This window comes from Rhinichthys klamathensis, unplaced genomic scaffold, assembly GCF_029890125.1.
Source record: "Rhinichthys klamathensis goyatoka isolate OS25496 unplaced genomic scaffold, OSU_Roscu_1.1 h1tg000360l_1, whole genome shotgun sequence".
NCBI classification, from domain to species: domain Eukaryota; kingdom Metazoa; phylum Chordata; class Actinopteri; order Cypriniformes; family Leuciscidae; genus Rhinichthys; species Rhinichthys klamathensis.
The window spans coordinates 43,590-68,765 of NW_026606869.1; the positions used below are offsets into that span (position 1 = coordinate 43,590).

Sequence of the window (25,176 nt, forward strand, 5' to 3'; positions counted from 1 at the left end):
AATCCAGTGAGAGTGTGTTGACCTTTCTCACTGTAATGTTTTGAAAATCACAATTACAGATCGTGCACGAAATTCAAGGAACTTCAGGTTTGGAGCGAGTTTACTATTTGAATTCAGGGGATATTGAAGCGAGAGCAAACAACAGGGATAAAATAGTTCATGGCCATGCTCCATCTTCACTGTGTCTTTGAGGGAAACATTTGCTCCAGTATAGTTTCCGGCTCAGGGACTGTTCCTGCCAGGTCTATTATACATTGAATTTGGATGAAAGGGTCTCTGCAAAATTGCATTTTGAATATATTAGCATTGCCTCAGCTGTATTGCTGTAAATAACTGTGATGTGTATATGAATGAGGAAAGCAGATGGACACGTGCCAACTCTAATCTGCAGTAATCTCCTTCATCCTCCTCTTCAGAGATGATCTCTCCATCCCTCAGCAGCGGCTGAATGGACGCAAGGGACTTTGAAGGGAGGGATCAGAGAAACATGCAAAGATCTTTTGCGTTGCACTTCGTTGATGTAGTAGCTACAATGAACATCAAGCTATAAAAAAGCACACATATTATTGCCCTGTCAAGCTTCAGGTAATAGAGAGAAACATAAAAGATCTACTGTTTGCACACAATTGCCTCTTAAAGCACAATGAGTGCAGCTTTGACACATCTGAAGATGTCTTGATGTCTTTTTTTATCCACAGGGACTCCTGACCTAATCGTTACACCCTTCATTTATCAAGAAAGAAATCAATAGAATAAACAAAATTGGTTCATGACGAGGTTTTGGAGCTGAAGTGGTGCTACGACTGAAATGGATTTTATGCATTCAATAAAATGGATACGTACAAGCAGAAGAAAAATCAATAAAACGTAATTATGGCCCACTGGACCTGGGAACAGCTGGAAACTGATCTGTCACCAAGGCCTTTAAGAGACGCATTACAGAAAGCTAATTTTATAACAACTGGAATGAGTTTAGATGCAAGTGGGGAGGACAGCAGTCTGTCGCCAATACACAAACTGACAATTAAATCAGGGCCATACAGTGATCAGCTTGATCGATTTGTCTATATTGATTTGCATTCTAAACCAACGCGTTGCATGCATGTTTATAGCCTGTTATATGCCAAGAATTTATATATATATATATATATATATATATATATATATATATATATATATATATATATATATATATGCCATATATAAGGTTCATTGTATATGCTGTGTCCAATATATATACACTCACCAGCCACTTTATTAGGTACACCTGTCCAACTGCTCGTTAACACTTAATTTCTAAGCAGCCAATCACATGGCGGCAACTCAGTGCATTTAGGCATGTAGACATGGTCAAGACAATCTCCTGCAGTTCAAACCGAGCATCAGTATGGGAAAGAAAGGTGATTTGAGTGACTTTGAACGTGGCATGATTGTTGGTGCCAGAAGGGCTGGTCTGAGTATTTCAGAAACTGCTAATCTACTGGGATTTTCACGCACAACCATCTCTAGGGTTTACAGAGAATGGTCCGAAAAAGAAAAAACATCCAGTGAGCGGCAGTTCTGTGGGCGGAAATGCCTTGTTGATGCCAGAGGTCAGAGGAGAATGGCCAGACTGGTTCGAGCTGATAGAAGGGCAACAGTGACTGAAATAACCACTCGTTACAACCGAGGTATGCAGCAAAGCATTTGTGAAGCCACAACACGCACAACCTTGAGGCGGATGGGCTACAACAGCAGAAGACTCCACCGGGTACCACTCATCTCCACTACAAATAGGAAAAAGAGGCTACAATTTGCAAGAGCTCACCAAAATTGAACAGTTGAAGACTGGAAAAATGTTGCCTGGTCTGATGAGTCTCGATTTCTGTTGAGACATTCAGATGTTAGAGTCAGAATTTGGCGTAAACAGAATGAGAACATGGAACCATCATGCCTTGTTACCACTGTGCAGGCTGGTGGTGGTGGTGTAATGGTGTGGGGGATGTTTTCCTGGCACACTTTAGGCCCCTTAGTGCCAATTGGGCATCGTTTAAATGCCACGGCCTACCTGAGCATTGTTTCTGACCATGTCCATCCCTTTATGGCCACCATGTACCCATCCTCTGATGGCTACTTCCACCATGTCACAAAGCTCTAATCATTTCAAATTGGTTTCTTGAACATGACAATGAGTTCACTGTACTAAAATGGACTCCACAGTCACCAGATCTCAACCCAATAGAGCATCTTTGGGATGTGGTGGAACGGGAGATTCGCATCATGGATGTGCAGCCGACAAATCTGCGGCAACTGTGTGATGCCATCATGTCAATATGGACCAAACTCCCTGAGGAATGCTTCCAGCACCTTGTTGAATCTATGCCACGAAGAATTGAGGCAGTTCTGAAGGCAAAAGGGGGTCCAACCCGTTACTAGCATGGGGTACCTAATAAAGTGGCCGGTGAGTGTATATATATATATATTTATTAATTTATTATATTATATATAAAATCAGGAAAAAATAAAGCTGAATACATAAAATAAATAAAGCCTGCGAAATATCTCAAATTAATGTTAGGGGTATGTAAGATTTTTTTTAATGGTTTTGAAAAGTTTTTTAAGCTGCTTTTAATCACCAATAGAGTAAAATTGTAATATTGTGAAATATGAATGCAATTTAAAATATTTGTTTTAATACATTTTGACATTTATTTTTTCCTGTGATGAAGAAGCTTAATTTTCAGCAGCCATTACTAGTCTTCAGTGTCACATGATCCTTCATAAATCAATATGCTGATTTGGTGCACAAGAGACATTTCTTATTGTTATAAAAGTTTGGTTCCATTATTAAGAAATACAACCTATAGAAACCCTAAAATGTACCATATTTGTCATTAGAAAAAAATGTAATGTACAAAATAAGGCGGTCAGCATGGGCAGTCAAGCAAGAGCCATTCAAAACCGGAGACAGTATTACAGAAATTGCATTTCATAGTGCACTGATGGGAAAAAAGCAAATCATGCAGGAAACAAACAATCTTACAGCATGAATGGTCCATACAGACCTGCAGCTTTACTGGGAAGAGAACCAATCACCAGCATTCACAATGAATGGGTCTACACAAAGGGCCACAGTACTAGAGATGTGTTTGGCAAAAGATGGAGAGATGATGAAAGATGTAAAAAAGATTGATATTAAGCAAGATACAAAGAATAATTGTGGTAATTCCATTGAAGGATCAGGAAACTCCTGTGTGTAGGCCGTTATAAGAGGAGTCATTCAAGCACCACAATAGAGTGTCCTTGACCATATAAGGATTTCCCTGTGTGTGCCTACCCCCACATTGCCAATGACTGTAATAATTGACTCAACGCACATAAGTCAGCGCTGTGCTTCTGCTTCTTGGTTTTCAGGGTTGTAGTCTCCCACAGGAAAGTGGGCTGCTGACGTTGATTCTCCAGGAAACCCTCCTCTAGTGTAATTGGGGCTGGGCCAGACTTGTAAGGGCAAGTTGCTTAATGGGATCTCCCATGACATCTCCAATGTTTTTCTCACTCAAGATCAGAGATCTGTTGTTAATCTTTATTTGGCTCCATTCGCCACCGCTAGCAAAATGGTGTAAGCATGATATGGCAGAATCAACCTTTCTGTCTTATACTGTCATGGTGGTTTTTACTGAGGTAGTGGAAAATAGAAAATCTTCAGGGAATACTCAATATACTCATTACTAGTCTCATTAGGTAAATGTTTTCCTCGTAGCTTGACTCGATCTTGCAAGCAACCAACCTTAATACTCTTTCTTGTTTGATTTAACGCAAGCTGTGGCATTTCCCTCATGAAAAAAACCTGCTTAAACCAGCCTAAGCTGGTTTCTTGGTCTTAGCTGGTCTAGTGGTCTCCCAGGCTGATATTGTGCCTACACTGCTGTCAATGCAACCGTTGAAAATCAATTTGTCCTTCATGTCAGAGGTAGTGCAAGCGTGTAGCTTACGTCATAAATAGAACGAGGCATCAATTTACTATTGGGGACTTTGGGACTTTACTGTTGTGGTGGCGATTTTGTACAAATTTATACTGTGTGATTCATATGGAAACGTTCAAAGAAGAAAAAAAGCAAGCATGAAGGTCCACCTCTACATCTAACCATCAGTGGGGCGCAAGTAGAATTCAATTAGTAACAAAATGCCACGAGAGTGTATCTGAAAAATTAAAAATAAATTACGGTCTTGTTTACTTTTTTTTTTTTTTTTTTAAAGAATACTATCTGAATGTATTTGATGGTGATTACAACGTTTTTTTTTGCGCTTTCTTACAGATTGTTTTCACAACTGAAACTACTGCACAAAAAGTAATAATGGGAAATCAGTGGCAAATATGCTGAGACATGAAAGCAAACGCCAATAGATATTTTGCTCTGTTCGGACTGAGAAGATCCAAATAAACAACATTAAAGAATGATGAGGAAGTGCCACTGGCCTCAATATAAAAAATTGAAAATGGTCAACGTTTCACCCGAGTGTGTTCACCTTTAACCCCTCAGAACAACAGAAAGGAGATGCCTTCTGATGGAGTCACAGACAAAAGGTCTAAGAGAACTCAATACTGTAACCTTTATCAACAATAAAATACATCTACAGATGCTGGAGTGAATCATGGGTGAAATTCTGACCTTAACCGTAATAGCAAACAAACAAACTAATAGACAAAACAACAAACGGCATAGATGAACAATGAAATGTATGAAAATATTTTACAAAACTTTTGAGTCTGGTGTCTTGACAATAGAACAATTCTGACTGAATTAGTGCATGGCAGATGGTGTTAGAGACAGTAAGTGCAGAGGGGGTCAAATCAAATTTCCTAAACATTTAGAATAGATATGAGCACTATTAGATACGGACCAGTTCATGTTCGGATTGGTGTAAACCGGTGTCTTCTGGTTATAGAGCATCTCATGGAGATCTTTGCGTATCACTCACTATGCGTCTGACTGACACAAAGACAATTAAACTGTTGTGCTAAAGCATAGGCCAAGTTTCAATAAACTGGTATCCAAATGTTCTTTTAGACTGCTCTTGCAAGTTTCCAATGTCAAAATTCATTTGGTTCTATCACATCAGAGAATTCTCCTGCATTCCGTTCCTTCTTTATGACATCACACGTTTCTTCAGCTCTCCTTTGCATCTCCGAAACCACATTCAAGAGTCCAGGAGCGGTAAAGGAGAAGTCACGGAACTCATCCTGATTGATGGATGGGATGATGTCATCATCAATGGGCGTAAGAGTAGGATCCTCTTGAGTGAAATCTGGATCAAAATTATTCACATCTTCTGCGGTTTTCTGGGGATTTTAGATTTTAAAATCTAAAATTATAAATCTGCATTTACTTTACAGTATATTATAATTATAAATTTTTCACTCACAATTCTGGGCTTGAAAGGAGGGTCAAGCTCTCGCCGGTTCAGTTTGTCCCAGTCAATGGCAGTAAAAAATGGGTGACTGGTTACAGCAGTCTCTCCACCCTCTGCAGCCACACAACCCAGACGGCGGGATGGATTCTTTGTCAGAAACTGAGCAAAATAAAACCAAAATAAATGTGTCATCATGCATATGTCTGTAAAACATGCATGTACTTTAAATGTGAAAGCCAATACACACCAGATACTGTATATTTCAGTTTAGGTTTCAAAAAACAAAATCACTAGTAAAAAAGAAGAAAGTGCCCAAAGCTATTGAATGTTGTTTAATCCTATCAAATCTCCAAAGTAAGATTAAACCTACAGTATCAATATCAGACTCAACTCCTAAAAGAACGTGTATATAACAACACACAATCACTTGTGGGAGGTTGTGTCGAGAGTATCAATGTGTGCTATCAAATATAACCAAATCAGATTAAATCAAATCAAATCAACTCCGGACCTACTTCTATGGTCGTCTAAAAAACACACACACACACTTCGGGTAAATCTGACACCCATTAGGAAGCGCAGCTGGGTACCATACGTCATCGACTCTAAACAACGTTGTTCAGAGGGATCATCCAGTTTTACAGAGATTTCACAAAACACCATAGAAAAAATATATATAATAATTTAAATTCGATATTAAAATTCTATACTATTTTGTCTAAATGAATAAAAAACTAAAATGTGAATTTAGGCATTATGCGCATTAAAAAATGCTTCATTTTGATTTACTAAAGATTACATTTAACAGCATTACTAAGTTATTAGGGTTTTTAAGATTAACTTTTGATGAGCGTTAGATGATAGCAAAGGAAATCTCAATGTAAAATAAAGGGAAAATTAGCATGCATAATTTAATACCCAAAATCAGGTCGATACTGATTCAAATAAAGTATAATATAAATAAATATATATATATATAACCTATATGATATGTTGTCCATTGTTTCTTACAATGGTTCATGTGTTTTTCTGGGCCGTCTACATCAGATAACAGCACAGCAGTGCAACAGGACTGAGGTCTGCCATTCCAGAAATAGAACGCTTTTTAGCCACTCTATTGATCTATTCTTTGACTCTTGTAAGTCAATGTCATGTTGAATGACCCATGTTTTCAGTATTTTTCATTCCAGTCAAATATCGTGACATTCAGCTGTAGAATTTTCAGATTCAACTGGGAATTTATTGGTCCTTCAATAATTCAAAAAATCATCCCCAGCAATACTACCGGTACTATGCTTCACAGTGAGAGCAAACACTATAGAGTGAGAGAAGGGGGGTTGTGTGCCTGTGTATATTTGATGTGAAGAGTCTTTATTTTTAGCTAGTCATGTGAGAGCAGTGGATTGTGGATCGAGGCTAAATATAGTTATGTAAGAGGGAAAGAGCATGAGGATCAGAGAGACATCAGATGGGAGGTATTTACTGTTTACTGATGTTCATTGTTGCATGAACTGACAGTTTAATTCACACCATATGCCTCCCACCAATCAGGACATTTAAGCATACACTGCTCCGTTCAAGGCAATTCATGTCTGTATGACTCCAGGACTCTTAAGCGAACACTGAGCAGCTCACCCCTTTCAGTATGTCCACAGCATTTGTGCCGAGCCAGGACGCGTAGATGATCTCTTCGGTCAGGATGGACTCAAAAAGGTCATCCTCATTCTCTGCCTCAAAGGGGGCATGTCCAGATAGCATCTCATACAGAAGCACACCGAGAGCCCACCAATCAACTGACGGCCCATACAGCATCTCCTGAAGGATCTATAGGCCATATGAAAATCACATTTAATACATTTACGACATCCTACCATCTCTTTCACTCTCTTTCTCACACACACCTTATCACACATTTATGTACATCTTTTCGCCAAAAAGATAGACACCAATTAGAAGCATACAGTTTATATCTACAATACCTCTGAATTATATATTTTATTTATACTATATTATATTATACAACTCAATGCATGTAGGCAAGTAGACATGAATGAACATCAGAATAGGGAAGGTGATTTAAGTGACTTTGAACATGCCATGATTGTTGTTTCCAGACGGGCTGGTCTGGGTATTTCATAAACTGCTGATTTATGGGGATTTTCATGCACAACCATCTCTAACATTTACAGAGAATGGTCTGAAAAGAGAAAATATACAGTGAGCGGAAGTTCTGTGGGCGATACTTGTTGATGCCAGAGGTCAGAGGAGAATGGCCAGACTGGTTTGAGCTGATAGAAAGGCAACAGTAACTCAAATAACCACCAGTTAAGGCCCTTGCACACTGAGTCCGAAATTTTCGTATGCGTTTTTTCGTATTCATGATTCGGTGGCTCTGAATTGTCAAAACACCATTCAAACTGCTTGCTACGGATGCGAAAAACGCAGAAAATCGAACCCGATCCGATTTTTTTTATGACGGACGAAAGTTTCGGAGGCAGAGTGCAAGCGTGATTGACATAACGTGAGGTCGTATTTATTTTTTAACGTGTGAAAATTTCGGACTCAGTGTGCAAGGGCCTTTACAATCGAGGTCTGCAGAAGAGCATCTCTGAACGTACAGCACGTCAAACCTTGAAGCAGTTCATGAGAGCGCAACGACGCATGCGCGAGAACTGAGAAGATGACGCAGATGGGTCTCAATGTAGTGTTTAAAATGGTTCTAAAGTGTGCAATTCCTGGATGTCCGAATCGTGAGAAACCAACGAGAAAACGTAAAAGTGCCTTACCAATGCCGCAAAATGAATGGCTTACCTTTCACACTTTCCCATCAAATGATCGTGAGCGTCATCTTCTCAGTTCTCACGCGTGCGTCGTGACGCTCTCGTGAACTCACGTCAGAGGCCCACACAGAAGAAAATTAATAGTTGAATAAAGACGTTATTTTTGGGGGGTTTTGCGCACAAAAAGTATTCTAGTCGCTTGATAAACTTAAGGTTGAGCCACTGTAGTAACTTGGACTATTTTAACGATGTCTTTACAAATTTTTCTGAGCTGGCAGATAAAATGACCTTGCAGCCTATAGGCAGGAACACACCAAGCCAACGGTCGGGCGTCGGGCAGTTTTTGTGCGTCGGCCGACTAAGTTTTCTCAGTGTGTTCCGCCCTGTCGGCTGAAATTGGTCCTCGTCGGCTTTGTAACAGCCGATTCGACATGTTGAATCGGCGTCGGGCCGTCGGTGAGAGAGAGAACTCTGATTGGCTATTCAGCTTAGTGAACGAGTCAGTGCACGAGAATAACAGCAAAACAGAGAGCAAAGAAGTCAAAACGGTACAGATTCATCCTACATGAGTGTTCCTTGGCAAATATTTAAATATTAACATGAGTGGAGTGGAATAAAGAAAGTGTTTAACAGGATTGATATTCAAAACGGTAAGCACACACTGCTTTGTTTATGGTTTGTGTAACGTTATCTGCAGCGTCGGTTTCTCTTTTTGAATGTCGAATATATCTGCAGAAATAGACAGTTGTCTCATTCACACGCAGGCGCAGAACACGCATTCTAGCTAGCTAGCTATAACAGTTATAGCTAGCTATAACAGTCGGCAGTAGTTCTCTCGGTGTGTTCAAGTACAGGTTTTTACCCCGACGCGAGGTGACAACACAGTCGGCTTTCATCAACGCTAGTTCGTCGGCTTGGTGTGTTCCTGCCTTATGAAGGAGTTAGCCAACTCTCAGATTTCATTCCGAAGATGAACGAAAGTATTACGGGGTTGGAACAACATGAGGGTGAGTAATTACTGACAGAATTTTCATTTTTGGGTGAACTAACCCTTTAATAACATCAAAGCCAAAAAAGGATCCATATTTGCCTTATGTGTGTTGCCAAAGAAATGAATGTACACAGCTCTGAGCAGAATCTCTGACTTTGCATCTGATTCTTAAAGTCATTCCGACACACTTCTGATTATGCTAGAATTCTGTGATGCATAATTGTGTGTGTATTTTAGACAGCCATTGATTTCTAGATAGAATGTCTTGGAGTGTTTGAATCACCTCTGGAGCAATGTAATCTGGAGTTCCACAGAAGGTACCCGTGACAACACCCTCAAACATTCCCTCCTTACACATGCCAAAATCAGCCAGCTTACAATGACCATCCTTATCCAGCAGAACATTATCCAACTTCAGATCCCTGAAATAATACACAAACACATAACAATATGCCCAGATTCAGACCATTATGGCAGAGAGAGAGAAATGTTATATGTTAATATTTTTGTTTACTTGGTAAACCACTGCATGAAAATCACTTGGTAAATCACTTCCTTCTTAAAGATAAATTACAAATGGCACTCCACGTCAAAATAGTTATTTACCTCTCACATACGCATGCATTCAAAATAATGTTTATACTTTATCATAAATTCATATTCAGTCCACAGTAACTGCACGAGCACTGATATTTTGCCATTTGCTTTGTAAGCCAACTCATATTTTGCTCTCTGCTTCAGTGCCGGTGCTGTTTCCCAGCCAAAGCAGTAAAGCACTACATCTTTAAAGGTCCATATGGATAAAGGTTTGTAATAATGGAAACGCCAAGGTAAAAATTAGTCTCATAGTGATAACGAACCTCAGAAGACACAGAAGTGGAATTTAAAAAGGAAGTGGAATTTCAGAGAATTCACAGAACAGGATAGTTCAACCGAGAAACAAAATTTGTGTCATCATTTGCTTACCCTCATGCTGTTCCAAAAAACCATTTGTCTTTCTTTCTTCCATAGAACACAAAAGAATGAATTAATGTCGATCAGGGACAGCGGTAGTTTGGAAAAGAGAGGCTTGAACATTCAACTAAACTTTACCTTTTGTGTTCCACTGAAGAAAGTGTTTGGAACGTCATGGCGGTGAGTAAATGATGTCAGAATTGTCAATTTGGATGAAATATCCTTTTAATTTCTGCTTTGAGTGCATTTGTGTGCGTCTAACCTGTATATAATCCCCTTGCTGTGAAGGAAAATGAGAGCAGACGTGATCTCCGCTGTGTAGAATCGGGCTCTGTTCTCCTCAAACTTTCTGGATTTCTGAATATGAAACATCAGATCTCCTCCATTCACAAACTCCATTACAAAAAACAGACGGTCCTGTGAAAGGATTAAGAAGTTAAGATTAAGATTCAGCTATAAAACAACAATAAACACTAGATTACCACCTACAACATCAGGAAATCCAGCTTCTTAGTTCAGTTTTTAAAGCAACCAGACGGTTAACCGAGCATGTCAGAGCCATTAGAAGATTCATGGGAGAGCAAGATGAAGCAGAAACATAAATACTGTTGTTCAGCAAAGAACACTGCAGGAAACACAGGATTGTTGGGATTATGAGGGTTGGAAGGTGATCTAAAATGAAAAGCATCATAAGTTTGAATTGACAGCACGCTTGAGTTCACCACGGCCTATATATCAAACTCAGACCGCAAACCCAGGGACCACCCACAGTCCGTTTACTGACCATATGATGCATGTTGCACACAAAACTGGAAAGCACTTGCGAAAAGCAATCCTTTTCAGTTTGAGAAATAATCAGTAGGGTAAGATGTGACAAGTTTTACTGCGAAACTGACCATATTTAGATATGACTTTAACATGTACAGAATAAGGATGATGATGATACATAATCCAAAATGTTAAGAAATACTCATTTTGTTTGTTATAGAAGAAAATGTAAAATTATGAAAAGGGTCATTTTTTACCAAAAAACATTTCTGGATTGTTATTTAATTTTTGCAGAATACATCTCACATTTTTAATTGTTTCATGTAGCATGCTAAACCCTTTTTAAAGAAAAGGAACTTTAAATAAAAATGTTTTTAATTCATATTATAATTATATATTACTATTGCAATGCCCGTGCAAAATCTGTTTTTAGCAATTGTTGGTTTGGTATGTTTGAGTTGCTGAATAGCCTAGGCTACTATTACACAGGAGCCTAAACTCTGAGAAAACGATAACGTTAAGCGCACCAGAATAAAATATAATATTCATAATTAAACAGTGTAGCTGACTTACAGATTCAGTTAACATCTACAAATGAATAAGCAGACCTTGGCTGGTACAGACCTTGGCTGTAGCAGCTACACCGTGAAATCGCTACGCACAGCTGTCAAGTTGAAATCCATCGGACTAACGGTTCAAATAACAGATATGCCCGTTCAAAATCCGTTTTTGTGCATGTTTTTAGTAATTGTTGGTTTGGTGTGTTTGAGTGCTTATTGTTACAATTACACAGCAAAAGTTCAGTGACATTTTTATTTGCTGGTAGAAAGCAAATACTGATACTGACATAATGACATACAATAAATATGGAAAATTGAACTACATGGTTGCAAAACAATTTATAATGGTGATATTAGGTGAGATGTATTTGGGTATCTGTGTACATAGCAGGAGTTTAGATTAGATTAGATGTTTAGCTGACAGAATGTTTATTTTTAAACCACCATTTTTAAACCACAACTTCAATGTGTGCTTCTTTTACCGATATCTTTTGCATTTCTAATCCAAACAAAGTCAAACTCGGCACTGCACAAGTGCACATACTCGTGCCCGTAGCAAGACACCCGTCAAATTTGAAATCCATCATCGGACTAACGGTTCGAGAGATATTCGATTAACAGACAGACAGACAGACGTTCCTGTAATTTATAGATGGATAAAATAAATTATTTAGACAATTTAGCTGAATTTGTCATTTTTTTATTCAATAAAAGTGTTAAGATTTCTATGTCAAGTGCAATATTAAAAGGTAGATGGGTATTTACACCTTTTGGACAAATTTCTTCTGTGTTTCTGTACAATTGTTCAGAGACCAGTGCTTTTCAAATATATCCTCCCCTAAATCACACAAAAAACCTTAAAGGGTTAATTCACCCAAAAATGTGCACGACAGCACCACGACGCATGCTTGTTGTCGTGTTGATGTGAGAGCAGACGTAGCGTGATTGCGCGTCGGAGATTAATATCTTGTAAATAAAGTGGTAAATTGTGGTGTTGTTTTTTGGCGCAAACAAAGCACTTGCGTCGCTTCATAAAATGATGGTTAAACCACTGGAGTCACATGGATTACTTTAATGATGTCTTTACTAACTTTCTGGGACTTGAAAGTGGTAGTTGCGTAGACTGTCAATGGAGGGACAGAAAGCTCTCAGATTTCATTAAAAAGATCTTCATTTGTGTTCCGAAGATGTCTTACGGGTTTAGAACGACATGAGGGTGAGTAATTAATGACAGAATTTAAATTTTAGGGTGAACTAACCCTTTAACTGACTGTGGTTGGCTTTTCATCAGTCAGACGTTTACTTCCTGTGTAAGGGAATATGTAAAGTGGACCAGATTTGGACTAGCAAAACATGGCACATCCACTAATGATCAAACACAACACAGACGCACACAAACACTGAAAGAGTCCCACACACCGCAGACCCTCAGAGATCATCGATTTTCACAGCCACATTGCATTGCTATCTCATTTAACCTGAGCCCAGAGGGTCATGAGTGTGCTTTATATGTCGCTCACGTGTGGAGGTTTATTAGATTGATTGTATGTGTCAGGGCTGTGAAGGAGCATAGAAAAACCGGTTCATAAATTCCTTTACTCATTACAATTACACTGTACACACATCAGCAAGACCTTGAGGATGATCCTGGACATCCATGTTCACGTGAACTGCAGTAATAAATCCTGAGAGGTCATCATGTCAGATCTGTTCTGCTGGAATGAACATGAAGTTTGTCCTTAAATCCTTTTGCAATCAGTGTGTGTGTGTGTGTGTGTGTGTGTGTGTATTTGTTAAAACCTTGTGTACACTTAAGGTAGAGTAAGTAAATGTAATGTAACCAAATGAAACCGTGTGTATAATATTTCAAGAGGGTCTGAAAATGAGACAGCAAATACACAAATGCAATGTAGAATGTAACCCAGATCAAAACAAATTGATGTCCTTATTGACCCGTGCTTAATCCTCTACTGCCACCTACCGATGATGTGAAAAACTGCATGCTCTTATTCAAAGAACATAATACAGTATGTATACATACATATACGTGTGTGTGTGTGTGTGTGTGTGTGTGTGTGTGTGTGTTTTCTCTCACCGGTGTCTGGAAGCAGCAGAAGAGCTGAGTGAGGTAAGGATGAGTGGAAGCGAGGGATAACACTCGTTTTTCTGTCATAGTGCACTCCACATCATCATCCTGCAGTATGATGTCTTTCTTCAAGACCTTCACTGCAAACACTTGATCTGAATCGTTCAACCGGACCAGCATCACCTATTTAACACACCGCATAAACAGCATGACTTAAAAGCATGTGGGTTATCTTCCTTTAATTTGTAAGGGCATATTCACTCTGAATTTTTGGCACAAAAAAACAAATATTTTAATATGAAACAGCACAGCCCACTGAGGCATATTACACTGTTTAGAAGTAATTAGCACTGCAATGATCTAATGTTTTTTCAGAGCATATCATTTTTTTCTGTAAACTGGAAAAACTAAGAAATTAAAAAAATATATATTATTTGAATAATACTGGCCTATATTATTAAAAAAAGAATCACATTGGAATCATTTGTTACAAGAACACACAATCACACTGGAATAGTGTGAATACTTTGTGTAACAAATATTCTGCAAACGTTGTGCTACATGAACTTGAGCACAGACCTTGCCAAAGCTGCCTTTTCCCAACACCTGCAGAAGCGTGAAGTTTGAGATTCCCAGTTTCCAACTCTGCTCTTTTTTAGATTCCCCTCGATCTCCTCTCACACTCAACGTCCGGAACTGAGTGTCCATACCTGCGAGAGCCTGAGAAAAGAGAGAGCAAGTGATTTTTTATTTCTAATAGTCTTCATTAGATTATTACTTGTTCAGTGCTAGGAATTGTATCTTTAACTATTATTCTGTTGATGGTCTTATGCTACTTCCCTTAATTTCTTTGCTTACTTCCTTAAAGTTTTAACCCTATTTTCACTGCATGCAGCCATGTGAAATGCAGTTACAGTATGTGTGATGTCAATAAAGCACAATAAACTTAAATAGAGAGATTCACACAGACAGATCACATATTTCACTTTCTAAAACATTGTGTGCACATGTGTGTATTTAACGTACCATGGAGTTGCGTTTGGTCATTCCTCCTGGCTGAAGGCCCATTTCTGCCAGTTTATTGGCCAGTTCTACATTGTTGACTCCACAATTTGGCGCAACATTTCCCTTACAGCGGATATGGACGTTCATTTTACAAACTGCAGACGTAAAAACACAACATACTAGATGAGCATCACAAAACAGTATGAATAAGACTGATGGATGGATTTCTGAGGAACAAGGGGCGGTGACAAAAAAAAAAAGAAATAAGTACTTTTGCAGTGCAATCCTTGCCGTACGAGGCCCCACAGCAAAGAGCCACAGTGGTCACAGAAGGTAGGAACCTTATAATTGTGGATGTTGAACTTATGGGGAATGTTTATACTGAAACCCTGATTTGTAGGCTGTAATGAAAAGGAACAAATGCATAACATAATACATTTCAGCAATTCTTCTCCTGACTAGCAAGTGGAGAAATGGCAACTGTTTATCAGGACACAACCAGTAGTAATTTTTTTTCAACATTTTCTGTGTTTCTCTGTAATTCTGCGGCCAAAATATATATATAATTTTTTAAATGTCCACTGATAAAAAGCAAAACCAGATCAAATCATCTTGAGAAAATACACACACACACAAAAGGACTACATAAGTATTTTAGGGTTAGGGTTGCGCGTTACCTGTTCCTTGGCAGGTTTCTTCATGCGTGGACAAACCGTAACCACAAACTGATGGCATCGCTTGTGTACCACACAGGTGCAAACTAACACACAAACACACGGCTGATTATAACATCCATTACAATCCATTTAAACACAGATAATATTAATTAATATAGAAACAGAGTGTCTACTCACCTTGACATTGGTATCCCTGTTTTCCAAAAACACCCCTGGAACACAAAGAAAACACACAACGTTTGTGAAAAGTTTCTGCAGTCACTCACATTAAGCATTTGTACACAAACTTCCCTGTAAAACACTTTTTTAACATAATAAACCCCATTTAAATTCTGAAGTTTTAATTAAGTACATTTCTTATTATAATAAAAAACTTTGTTTGTATAGAAAAGCCATACAAATAACTAATTTGTAGGAATATACACCTGCAGGATGTCTTTGTCACCCAGTGTGTTTGTTTATTAAATATTTTAGCTAATTTGATTATGAAAAGTAAGTGTAGCATTCTCAGGGGAATGCATTCTTAGCGTTTAAAATCATCCTGCAGAATTCCACAGATTTTCCCACTAAAGTCAGCGCAGAAACTCCATCAAAAATGCACAATTTCTCATTTAAATAATGCTGCTATTAAAATAATATCTTACAATTTTAAAACTCACAAAAAAAGTGTTCATTTAAAAAAAAAAAAAAGGTAAAAAAAAATTTGTAAAAAAAAATAAAAGATGTGCATGAACGTGTTAGGTGCACTACCATATAAATTCTTTGCAGTGGAAGCAGAATGTTGGTTGCTTTAGGAAGGTCGACATGAACTTGTGCCCGTTAACTTGGTGAATTTTCCTTCGAACTGCCTGCTGCCGTTTTCGATTAAATTCCTTATAGGTACGTGCATTTCCTTCAGTGTCATCTAAACACAGAGATACAGAAAAAACTTTTTTATTACTTCATGAATCATGATGCATGATCTTTTTAGAACACGTACTGTAGACATTTCCTATAATGCCATGTGACATTCTTTTGAATATGTGAGGGGGAAGAACGACAATTAAGGGCCCCCAGTTCACTGGTATTATTAGATCTAGTCTCTTCTCTGAAGGCCTAACCACAGGCCTTTAAAAGGAAGCCAGCTTTACACCCTCCTGCACAGTGTGTGCGATTCACACATAGCGTACACTTCATGCATAAGACGCTCTGACAGATGTCGATTTAAAATAACTGTGACTGAAGTTGGCTTTGTGTGTCTTAGAGCACCACTAACATGTGTTGACAAGTCTGGAAGCAGTTTAACAGTTAGTGAACCGATATCTCAACAGCAAGGGGAGGAAAGTAAGATTCCTTCCTTTAGTGAAGTGTGTGTGTGAGTGTGCGTTCCCATTATCATGGCCTAGACAGTGCATTTCATCAATAAGATTTTTATATTTTCATTTTACTCCATCAGAGGCAATGAAACCGACCCTGTGTGTTCTCAGTACGCCTCTATCTTCCCGTCCAAACAAAGCCAGAATGACTGTCGAATCGATGTTTTTAAATGACACTCTGTAAAAGTTCTACTTCTGCATAAAGTAATTTAAAAGAAAGAGAGACGGAGACAGAGACAGAAAGGAAGCGCTATGCAAATGAGAGAGGAGGGACTTACCTTCTATAAATGAGCCTGTGAGAGTAACCAGAATGTAGACCTTACCCTCAGGTTCAAGGTCAACCTGCAACACAAAAACAGAAATTAATGTAATTACATTAAATATAACTTTAGATGTTGAATGCTAAATAAGTTAATGTTACACAAACTATTTACATTAAATATATATAAAAAAATGTATAATGGTAAAGTGATCAAAATTAGAAATAACACAAGTGAAGGTATAGCAGAGACAAAAATGTTAAACTTATAATTTACGTAGATTCTTTAAAAAGGCTATCTGACCAATACATTTAGAGTTTTACAGTTATTTGTGACTGTAAGAGTAATTTCTTGACAAAGAATATTTATTAAAAAATTATATTCAATGACTATAGTAAATCCAATTACTTTATGACCTTTTAAGATTGTAATATTTTACAAGAACTCCCAAGAACACACACTGATATACAGTGTTGCACTTTTTTTACCCCACCGAAAATGTAAATGATGTCAGGCAGAAGTGAAAAATTAGAGCTGGACTTCAGTTTACTGTAGAGCAAAGAAAGAGTAAAGAGATCAACGGAAAGACAACCCCCGAAATGGAAAGAGACAGCGAGACGTAAGGGGGGCGTTCATGGGCCTGTGGTAAACTCTAGTCTGTAGAAAACCAATTTTGTGGGCATGTGGAGACCTGCGTGTGATACAGACCTAAACCCAATGTGCTTGTGTGTGTTTTTATTTGAGTCATTGGTAAAAGAAATGTTGCAGACAAAACTACTTATTTATATAAGATCTATGTCAATATGTAAAACTTTTTTTTTTTTGCACCTGTCAGCATAAACTATTTTATTGTACATTTCCAGATAAAATAAGTAATATAAAATATTTTATAAAGTAAATTCTCTGTAAAATCTCACAGAACAATCTTATTCCATATAAAATTTAAACTGATTAAATTATGAAAACATCATGAATTTTTAACTATTGAGCCATTCTGAGTTTTTAGCCAATCAGAAAAGCTCTTTACCTATTACATCAGGTTCGCTGACGTCTTAGGAAGACTGTGTGGTTGAAGGGGTGGTGGTCTAAATATAAATCTGCTGTTATTTAGGCAAAACAGCTGAAATAAAAACAAATTGAAAGAATATTGTGATGCATACAGGTAGCCATAAAAAGCTCTGCTAAACACTTTCTTCTCTGTCTCTCTTTCACATTTATTTTGCTGTACTTTTTTTAAAACAATTTTTTGCTTTAGCAACTTTCATTTGAGTTCAATTGAATATGTTTTTCCCTACCACACACACATACTTCCTTTCATTTGGTCAGAACTGAAAGCAGACAAATTCATACGGACTGTGTGGAAGGAGAGACTCTCTAAACTACACAACTTCCATTTTATACAATTTTTTTTAATGCTAGTTTCACTGACTGATAAAATTGCATAACAGAAACTGCTGGATTCCTAAAGGCAGTTCCCATATAAGCTAACACACACACTCATACAGTACACTTACTTGTGTGTAGTGTTTTGAACTGCAGGTTTCACTACATACCATTTGTCCCAAAAGCCTGAGGCTTTACACAAACACAAATACACACTGGAATATGAGACTTAACATTGGCGGTATAATTTTTTTTTAAAAATCCCATAGCCCAGACAGATTGAAAGTGGAGTATCATTAAATAGTGGTTATGTGATCTGCAGCTGCAGAGGCCGTGTGTCTGAGGATGACTATCTATTGTGTTCCACACGAAGTTCAATGCTCACACACTAAAGTTCAAAGGTTTGGGGTCGGTAGGAGTCTCTTATACTCACCAAGGCTGCATTTATTTGATCAGATATACTGTAAAAACAGCCTGATTTGGTGCTTCAGAAACATTTCTTATTATGATCAATGTTGAAAACAGCTTAATAGTTTTCAGGAAACCACAATTTTTTCAGGATTCTTTCATGAATAGAATGTTCAAAAGAACAGCGTTTATTTTAAATAGAAATATTTTCTAACAATGTGAAAGTCTTTACTGGAACTTCTGAGCAATTTAATGAATCCTGGCTGAATAAAAGTATTAATTTCTTTTAATAAAATCGTACTGATGTCAAACTTTTGAATGGTAGCATACACTTTCATTACTGTAAACTGCAATCCCAACACCCCACCCCTCTCCCATTTTCCCCCGGAATTGTTCTGTTTTGAAACGCTCATGCTAACATTTCCTGACTTATTTTAAACATAAAAAAAATTTTGAATCTTGATTGAAATTTGTATTTTAGTTGCATATTGCCTTACGTCAGTGGTTCTCAACCAGAGGGCCTCAATACACTTCCAAGGGGGCCTCAAGGCCCCGATGTACTTCAAGTGAAATCTAAGAACGAAGGCCAAAACAAAGTTTGTTTTTGAACAGACTAACAGAGTTAGTTTTTGGATTTCGAAACAGCTTGCAGTTCGCTCTGGCTGCTGAACACCTTCGTACTACCAATGATCTGTGGCGATTACGTGATAGGTAGGTAGGTGTGCGCGGAGGCTCCGCCTTCTTTCACGTGGAAATCTTTTCTGGTTCATTTGGCCTGTTCAGTTGGTCGAAGTCAGATGTTCGTGAGTGAAAACATGAACACATTGTAGAGCTGCGTAATAGTAGAAAATGAAGTTGTATGCTACTACAACTAGCTATCTATAATTGTATTATTAATTATAATTTACGGTGGCCGAGACAGCTCAACGCGCTGCAACTGAAGCAAACACATGCAGATAGAAAAAAACGCGTGCAAATAGAAAAAAACGCATGCAAATAGAAAAACACGCGTGCAAATAGAAAAAAAAACACCTGCAAATTTAAAGTTTCACAACACACGTGTGCTCCAAATACAGAAACGCGCTACAAAAGTTCACAACCAAATACAGAAAACGCGCTGCAAATAACCATAGACAGTAAAAGAAATGGACACAGCGACCCCATAGATTTCAACGGAGAAAGTTGAAGCCCATTAGAAGCACTCACTTCCTGATAGCCAAGCGTACTGCGCAGGCTCAAACTGAGCTTGATGACGTTGATGTGACGTGAGCAACCGTTCTGACCTTCTAGTATCTGTGCCGAGACAAATCTGAATCTAAATCGAAAACAAATCTGTTGTTGAAATATTTTGTCCCGTTGCTTTTATGAACTCTCTATCTATGGGCTTCTCCCTTGACTTTATGCCTCCATGTCCACCCGATTGCCTCATAGACAGTAAAAGATTGCCTATGAGCTTCTCCTTCTGTCTATACGGTAATTTCTCTACTGTGCGACAGAGAGTCCCGTGGTTATGACGCAATCGTTAGCCTATTTTTACAAAAACAGCTTCTATGGGGCCATAACGTAAGATACAAAGTAATGGAGCCTTTTATCCATTGTCCTGTTTCTTAAGACATAAATAATGGACAAATGGAGTCTTTGGACACCTCAGATGTAAAGTTATTCACTGTCAAAGTGACGCCAAAATGAATGGGAGTCAATGGAATGCTAACAGCAGGTGATAGTCAGCTACAATGGCGGCTCCCAAGCGAAGCTTCAGTTTCCGGCGGATGGATTACCCCCTTGCAAATAACACAGACCACAACGGAAATGTTTCCAGGGGAACCAAATAAGTGACGAACCCGGCTGGGACGTGCTTATTGCTCGTGAGCTTCCCTATGCCCTACTCCCTTCGAAGGGCAGATTGCAGAGCCCTTAAAGTGGGACTGTGGAGTGAGCAGGGGTCTAGTGTGCTGTTAGGCAGCCGTGTGGAGCGCACTTGATGAAGGGAGCAACGAAATACAACGTAATTTCCTCATTATTTTCACCTGGGATATTCCCATGACAACGCAGCACGGTGTCCATCAGCTGGTCTTACGACAGAAATATAATGCTGTTAACATAACGGATGCAAATACATTTTTATTTTTAGTTTACAAAAAAAGTATGTCAAAAGTATTACAATCTCTGTATGTTTTGCACAAATAAATAAATAAATAAATAAAGTATAATTTTAAGCTGTAAGCACCAGCACGCATAGATTTATGGATATCTATGCCAGCACGTCCCAGCCGGGTTCGTCACTTATTTGGTTCCCCTGGAAACATTTCCGTTGTGGTCTGTGTTATTTGCAGCGCGTTTCTGTATTTGGTGGTGTTGTGAGTATTTGGAGCACACGTGTGTTGTGAAACTGATGAAGATGTTTTCTTAATTTGCGGGTGTTTTTTTTATTTGCACGCGTTTTTTTCTATTTGCATGCGTTTTATTTTATTTGCATGTGTTTTTTTCTATTTGCATGCGTTTTATTTTATTTGCATGTGTTTTTTTCTATTTGCATGTGTTTTCTTCAGTTGCAGCGCGTTGAGCTCTCTCGGCCACCGTAATAATTGTAACTATCGAAAATTCTATAATCTATAAGTGATATAAACTTGACTACTGGAGTGCCATAGAGCTTGTGCAAACATATCCAAGATCCTATGATCAGATGCTTTTCTTATGCTTTATTAAAATGCTTGCGGTTTTATCAATTTTGTTGTGTGTTTATGTTGTTATTGAGAGAGGAAAGTGCGCAGCGCATATTTACATATTCATCTAAACATTGCTCTCAGCAGTGTGTGCGCCGTCAGATGTTCGATAACAGTATATCGCTGCTCACGTATTTCGAACGTCGAACGTAAACAAAGAATGAAAACGCCGTGACGCTAGTATAACTGGGCCTTTAAGATGACTTACAATTATTTAAAGTAAGACAAAACAAATATAAAATATAGGCTAAGCTAAAACAACTAAAAATCATGATATTTCTTAATATTTGGTTACATTTATTTTTCTAGTATGCCAAGGCAAGCTCTAAAATATTTTATTGAAAAAATTGTGGGGGTGGCAAAAGGTTGAGAGATCCACTGGATTACATGATATTTCAAGCAGTGACAATAGTTTTTTGATGTTTTTATTTTAAACATTTCTTTAACAATTCAATTTTATGCATAATGGTTTTTGACCTCATATTAACTGAGATCACATAAAATAAATTCTAAACAAGCACTTTAAATAAATTAATAATTTAAAATGTACACAAAGTTTAACCTTAAATAAGCCTGATGCTAATAACAAAGTGTATGTCCATGTTACGGTCCACTAGATGAACAAATGTTAAAATTTGTCAAGACACGTAAAATCAAGACGATCGGTCATTCTAAAAATAATGTTCCTGTGGATTATGGGAAAAGAGAACTAACAGTACTTGTGTTGATTAATAAGGTTAGAAGAAGACTTTCACCTCTGCTGAGTGCAGGCAAGCTGTGTTGTGTGTGCATGTTTGATCTGGTCACTGAAATGCTGACACTAAGTGTTTTACAACTACTGTTTTAGTGGCCTGCAGCAGTGTGGAGTTAACACACTCACTAACATGAACTAGCTCTGAGGGTGGTGTGTAGACATGGAAATTGTGATGTTTAGACCATAGAAGATGCTAAAACCACAGAGCAAGAAGTTTCAGCTGGTCTTAGCTGCAACCCTACAGAGAGACTGATAATCCAAATTTTACTGACTGTAACCACTGATCATGCATCAGCACCGCTACATCTGTGTCTAGAACTGCAATGCATTGTCGGACATGTGTGTAAGTGTGAAGCCACATTTGATGGTGGAAGATGATAACACTCATAACCTCTGCACTTCTGCTGTTCACATAGTGGAAAAACAACAGCACAAAGCAAAAGAGACTAAACAAAGAAACAACACAACAGAACAGAACAGATCAGAGCTGATTGATATGTTTGTGATTATATTGCGGTGTGTATCTTTGTTTTGTCGTGCTCTGTTGTATTGCATGGTGTTCTTTTGCAATACAACAGAGCACGACAAAACAAAGATACACCTCACAATACAAGAGAACAAACAGTGTGAGGTTTAGGGGAAACCGTGGAGAGTGCTGCAACACCATCCGTTGAACCAAATAGAAATGAGCTAGGCCTACAGTGGTAAAATCACTATGGTATAACAAGAACCAACCTAAATCAGCAGATTATCATGTCATTTAATATATAATAACACAAGCTTTTCATCTCATAAAACATTTGTAACAAAATAAAGTTAATTTTAAAAAAGCAACATTTCAAAAAAGAAAGATCATAGCCACAGATAGAGAGGGTAACGCTTTCTAATGTGGTCCAAATCTAGACACAAAGATTGCACAAAAACAATGTATAGGCTACCTTTGCCAAAACAAGCTACGCTACTTTAAAAATAAAACAGTGTGGGCATAAGTTGCTTATGTTATGTATTGCTATATTTGTTTCAGTTGCCATTTCATGCTTCAATTGCCGTTTTGAATTAAAATTCCTAATTGTTTACCATTTCATAGCAGCACATCTCAAACAGTACAGCATGGTGCTAATAATTCCAAAGTCATGGGTTTTTGATTCCCAGGGAATACATGAACTGACAACGAAGATTAACTATACCTTGAATGCAACGTAAAGTATTTTGGTCTGCCAAATGTGTAAACGTATATAAGCCTACATTTTGAATCAAAATGTTTAAAATTAAATGAAAATTGGTAGGGTGATGGGGATGGCATAATATTTACATTGAACAAGTAAATTTGATTATCACAATAAATTAATGCCTACATTTGAACATGTTTTCACATAGCGTTCCAAAAGACCTGGTTTGTACCCCATATTCTGATACTAAATTATTCATATATTTCTAAAACTTCTTTCATTTAGAGTAGGAAAATATGGGAATATTGTATCAAAATTAGAAACATATAGCACGAAAGAAAAGAAAAAAACAGTTACAGATGTTGAAATAAAATACAACACTCCCCAGTCATTTTGTATTGTAGTATACTGACAGTTTATGATCCAACACTGTGCTTTTCTTATGTCTTTAGTGTGCAACTAATTATAGATCAGTAAAGAACAAAACATAGCCTATATGAAGATATTTATTTTTAGCATTATTAATTGCATTCTTGCCTTATCAACATGCCCTTTTCTACAAACACAATACCACCAGGTAGATCCATAGATGCTCACTCTGTCCCATCAGAGCAAACACCCTGTTAGTTCTGAACTTTTTGAACTAATTCATTCAAAGTGTCAGATGTCCACACCATGCATGTGAAAATTAAATCTCTATCAATTTAAAGCAAAGAAATGTCTCAGGTAAAGGAGAGACATACGATAAACATTCCTCACCCATCCTTCAAAAGACTCCTCTTTGTTGGTAGTCTTCATCAGATCATCAAACTGGATTGTGCAGTTGGCCACGAAGTCATCGTATCCGATCGGTGCGTCATGAAAAACGGCCAACTCTAATTGCTTGCCGTTGTTGACGTTAACGGAAAACTCCTCGTTATAAGTGGGCATGTTTGTTTTTTGCTTGGTATGCGTCTGTCCGATCTTATACTCGTCCACTTTTACGATAATGTACGGGTCCAGGGTCTGGTTCGCCTTGTTGAACATCACGGCGAGTCGCATAGAGGTGGTCGTGGGCTTCAGGTCCACTGCCTCGCCGATGCGCAACTTCAGATACCCGTTAAACTTCATGATGTCCTCTGAACTGGAGCCTAGCCAATCTAAGCCTAACTGACTTAGTGAATGTTGGACATTGTATCACTTAAATGGGAACGTGTAAATGCGCAAACGCACACCAGTTAAAAGCTTCTGCATCTGAAACAAGACGCTGTTTGAAACACCTGCTTTGCGGAAGGACTGAAGCAAGTGGGCAGAATAGGGAAGTGAAGGAGTTTACGCATGATTACGCGTCTCCCTCAGGGGATTCAATCATAACAATAACTGTTTCTTTCTAGTTCTCTCTCTTCAAACCTAAGTTAACTGTTTTAACCGTTACGCGAGGCTTTGTTAAGTTGTAGCCTACTCGCCACTATCACAATCCGTCCATATTTGCTGAAGTTTGAACTTAAACGCGTGTGAGATAAGAGCGGTCTTTACTTATAAACTTTCTCGGGGTCTATTTTAAGCAGACAAACTGAGCGATAGGGTGTTGCAGAGAAACTTTCCAGATATTTATATTTAAACGAAGCCACGAGTGCACCATCTTTGAAGTACCTGCATGTGTGGAAATATGTTGAAAGGGAAAACACACCTGTTTTTATTGTGAGCGTGTGGAAACTGGAAACATCCGCCACCTTTCGGCAGGTTTTTCTCGTGTAGATTTATGTTGATTAACGGACGCGCGCACCTAGTGGTTCCTTAAAGGAATAACGGTCAAAAGGATTAAATTCGTTATTTTATATTAAAAAGCCAAATTAATCATTATTAATTTGCAAATGGCATTTGAAGATATTGTAAATAAACAAATGAATAAATATATAATCAATTGTATATT

General features: G+C 38.0%; 1 protein-coding gene across 1 annotated transcript; it reads right to left on the reverse strand.

Moving 5' to 3' along the window:
• Positions 1 to 4,567: 4,567 nt before the first annotated feature.
• Positions 4,568 to 24,880, reverse strand: prkcha (protein kinase C, eta, a). Its single transcript, XM_056233132.1, has 14 exons — positions 24,024 to 24,880; positions 16,846 to 16,909; positions 15,963 to 16,116; positions 15,390 to 15,424; positions 15,213 to 15,295; positions 14,807 to 14,936; positions 14,557 to 14,690; positions 14,110 to 14,250; positions 13,540 to 13,713; positions 10,379 to 10,533; positions 9,446 to 9,584; positions 7,027 to 7,215; positions 5,404 to 5,550; positions 4,568 to 5,320 (listed from the first exon to the last, which is right to left on the reverse strand). The coding sequence occupies exons 1-14, from the start codon at positions 24,372 to 24,374 to the stop codon at positions 5,072 to 5,074; spliced, it is 2,145 nt and encodes a 714-aa protein (XP_056089107.1). The 5' UTR covers positions 24,375 to 24,880; the 3' UTR covers positions 4,568 to 5,071.
• Between the last annotated feature and the right edge of the window lie 296 nt (positions 24,881 to 25,176).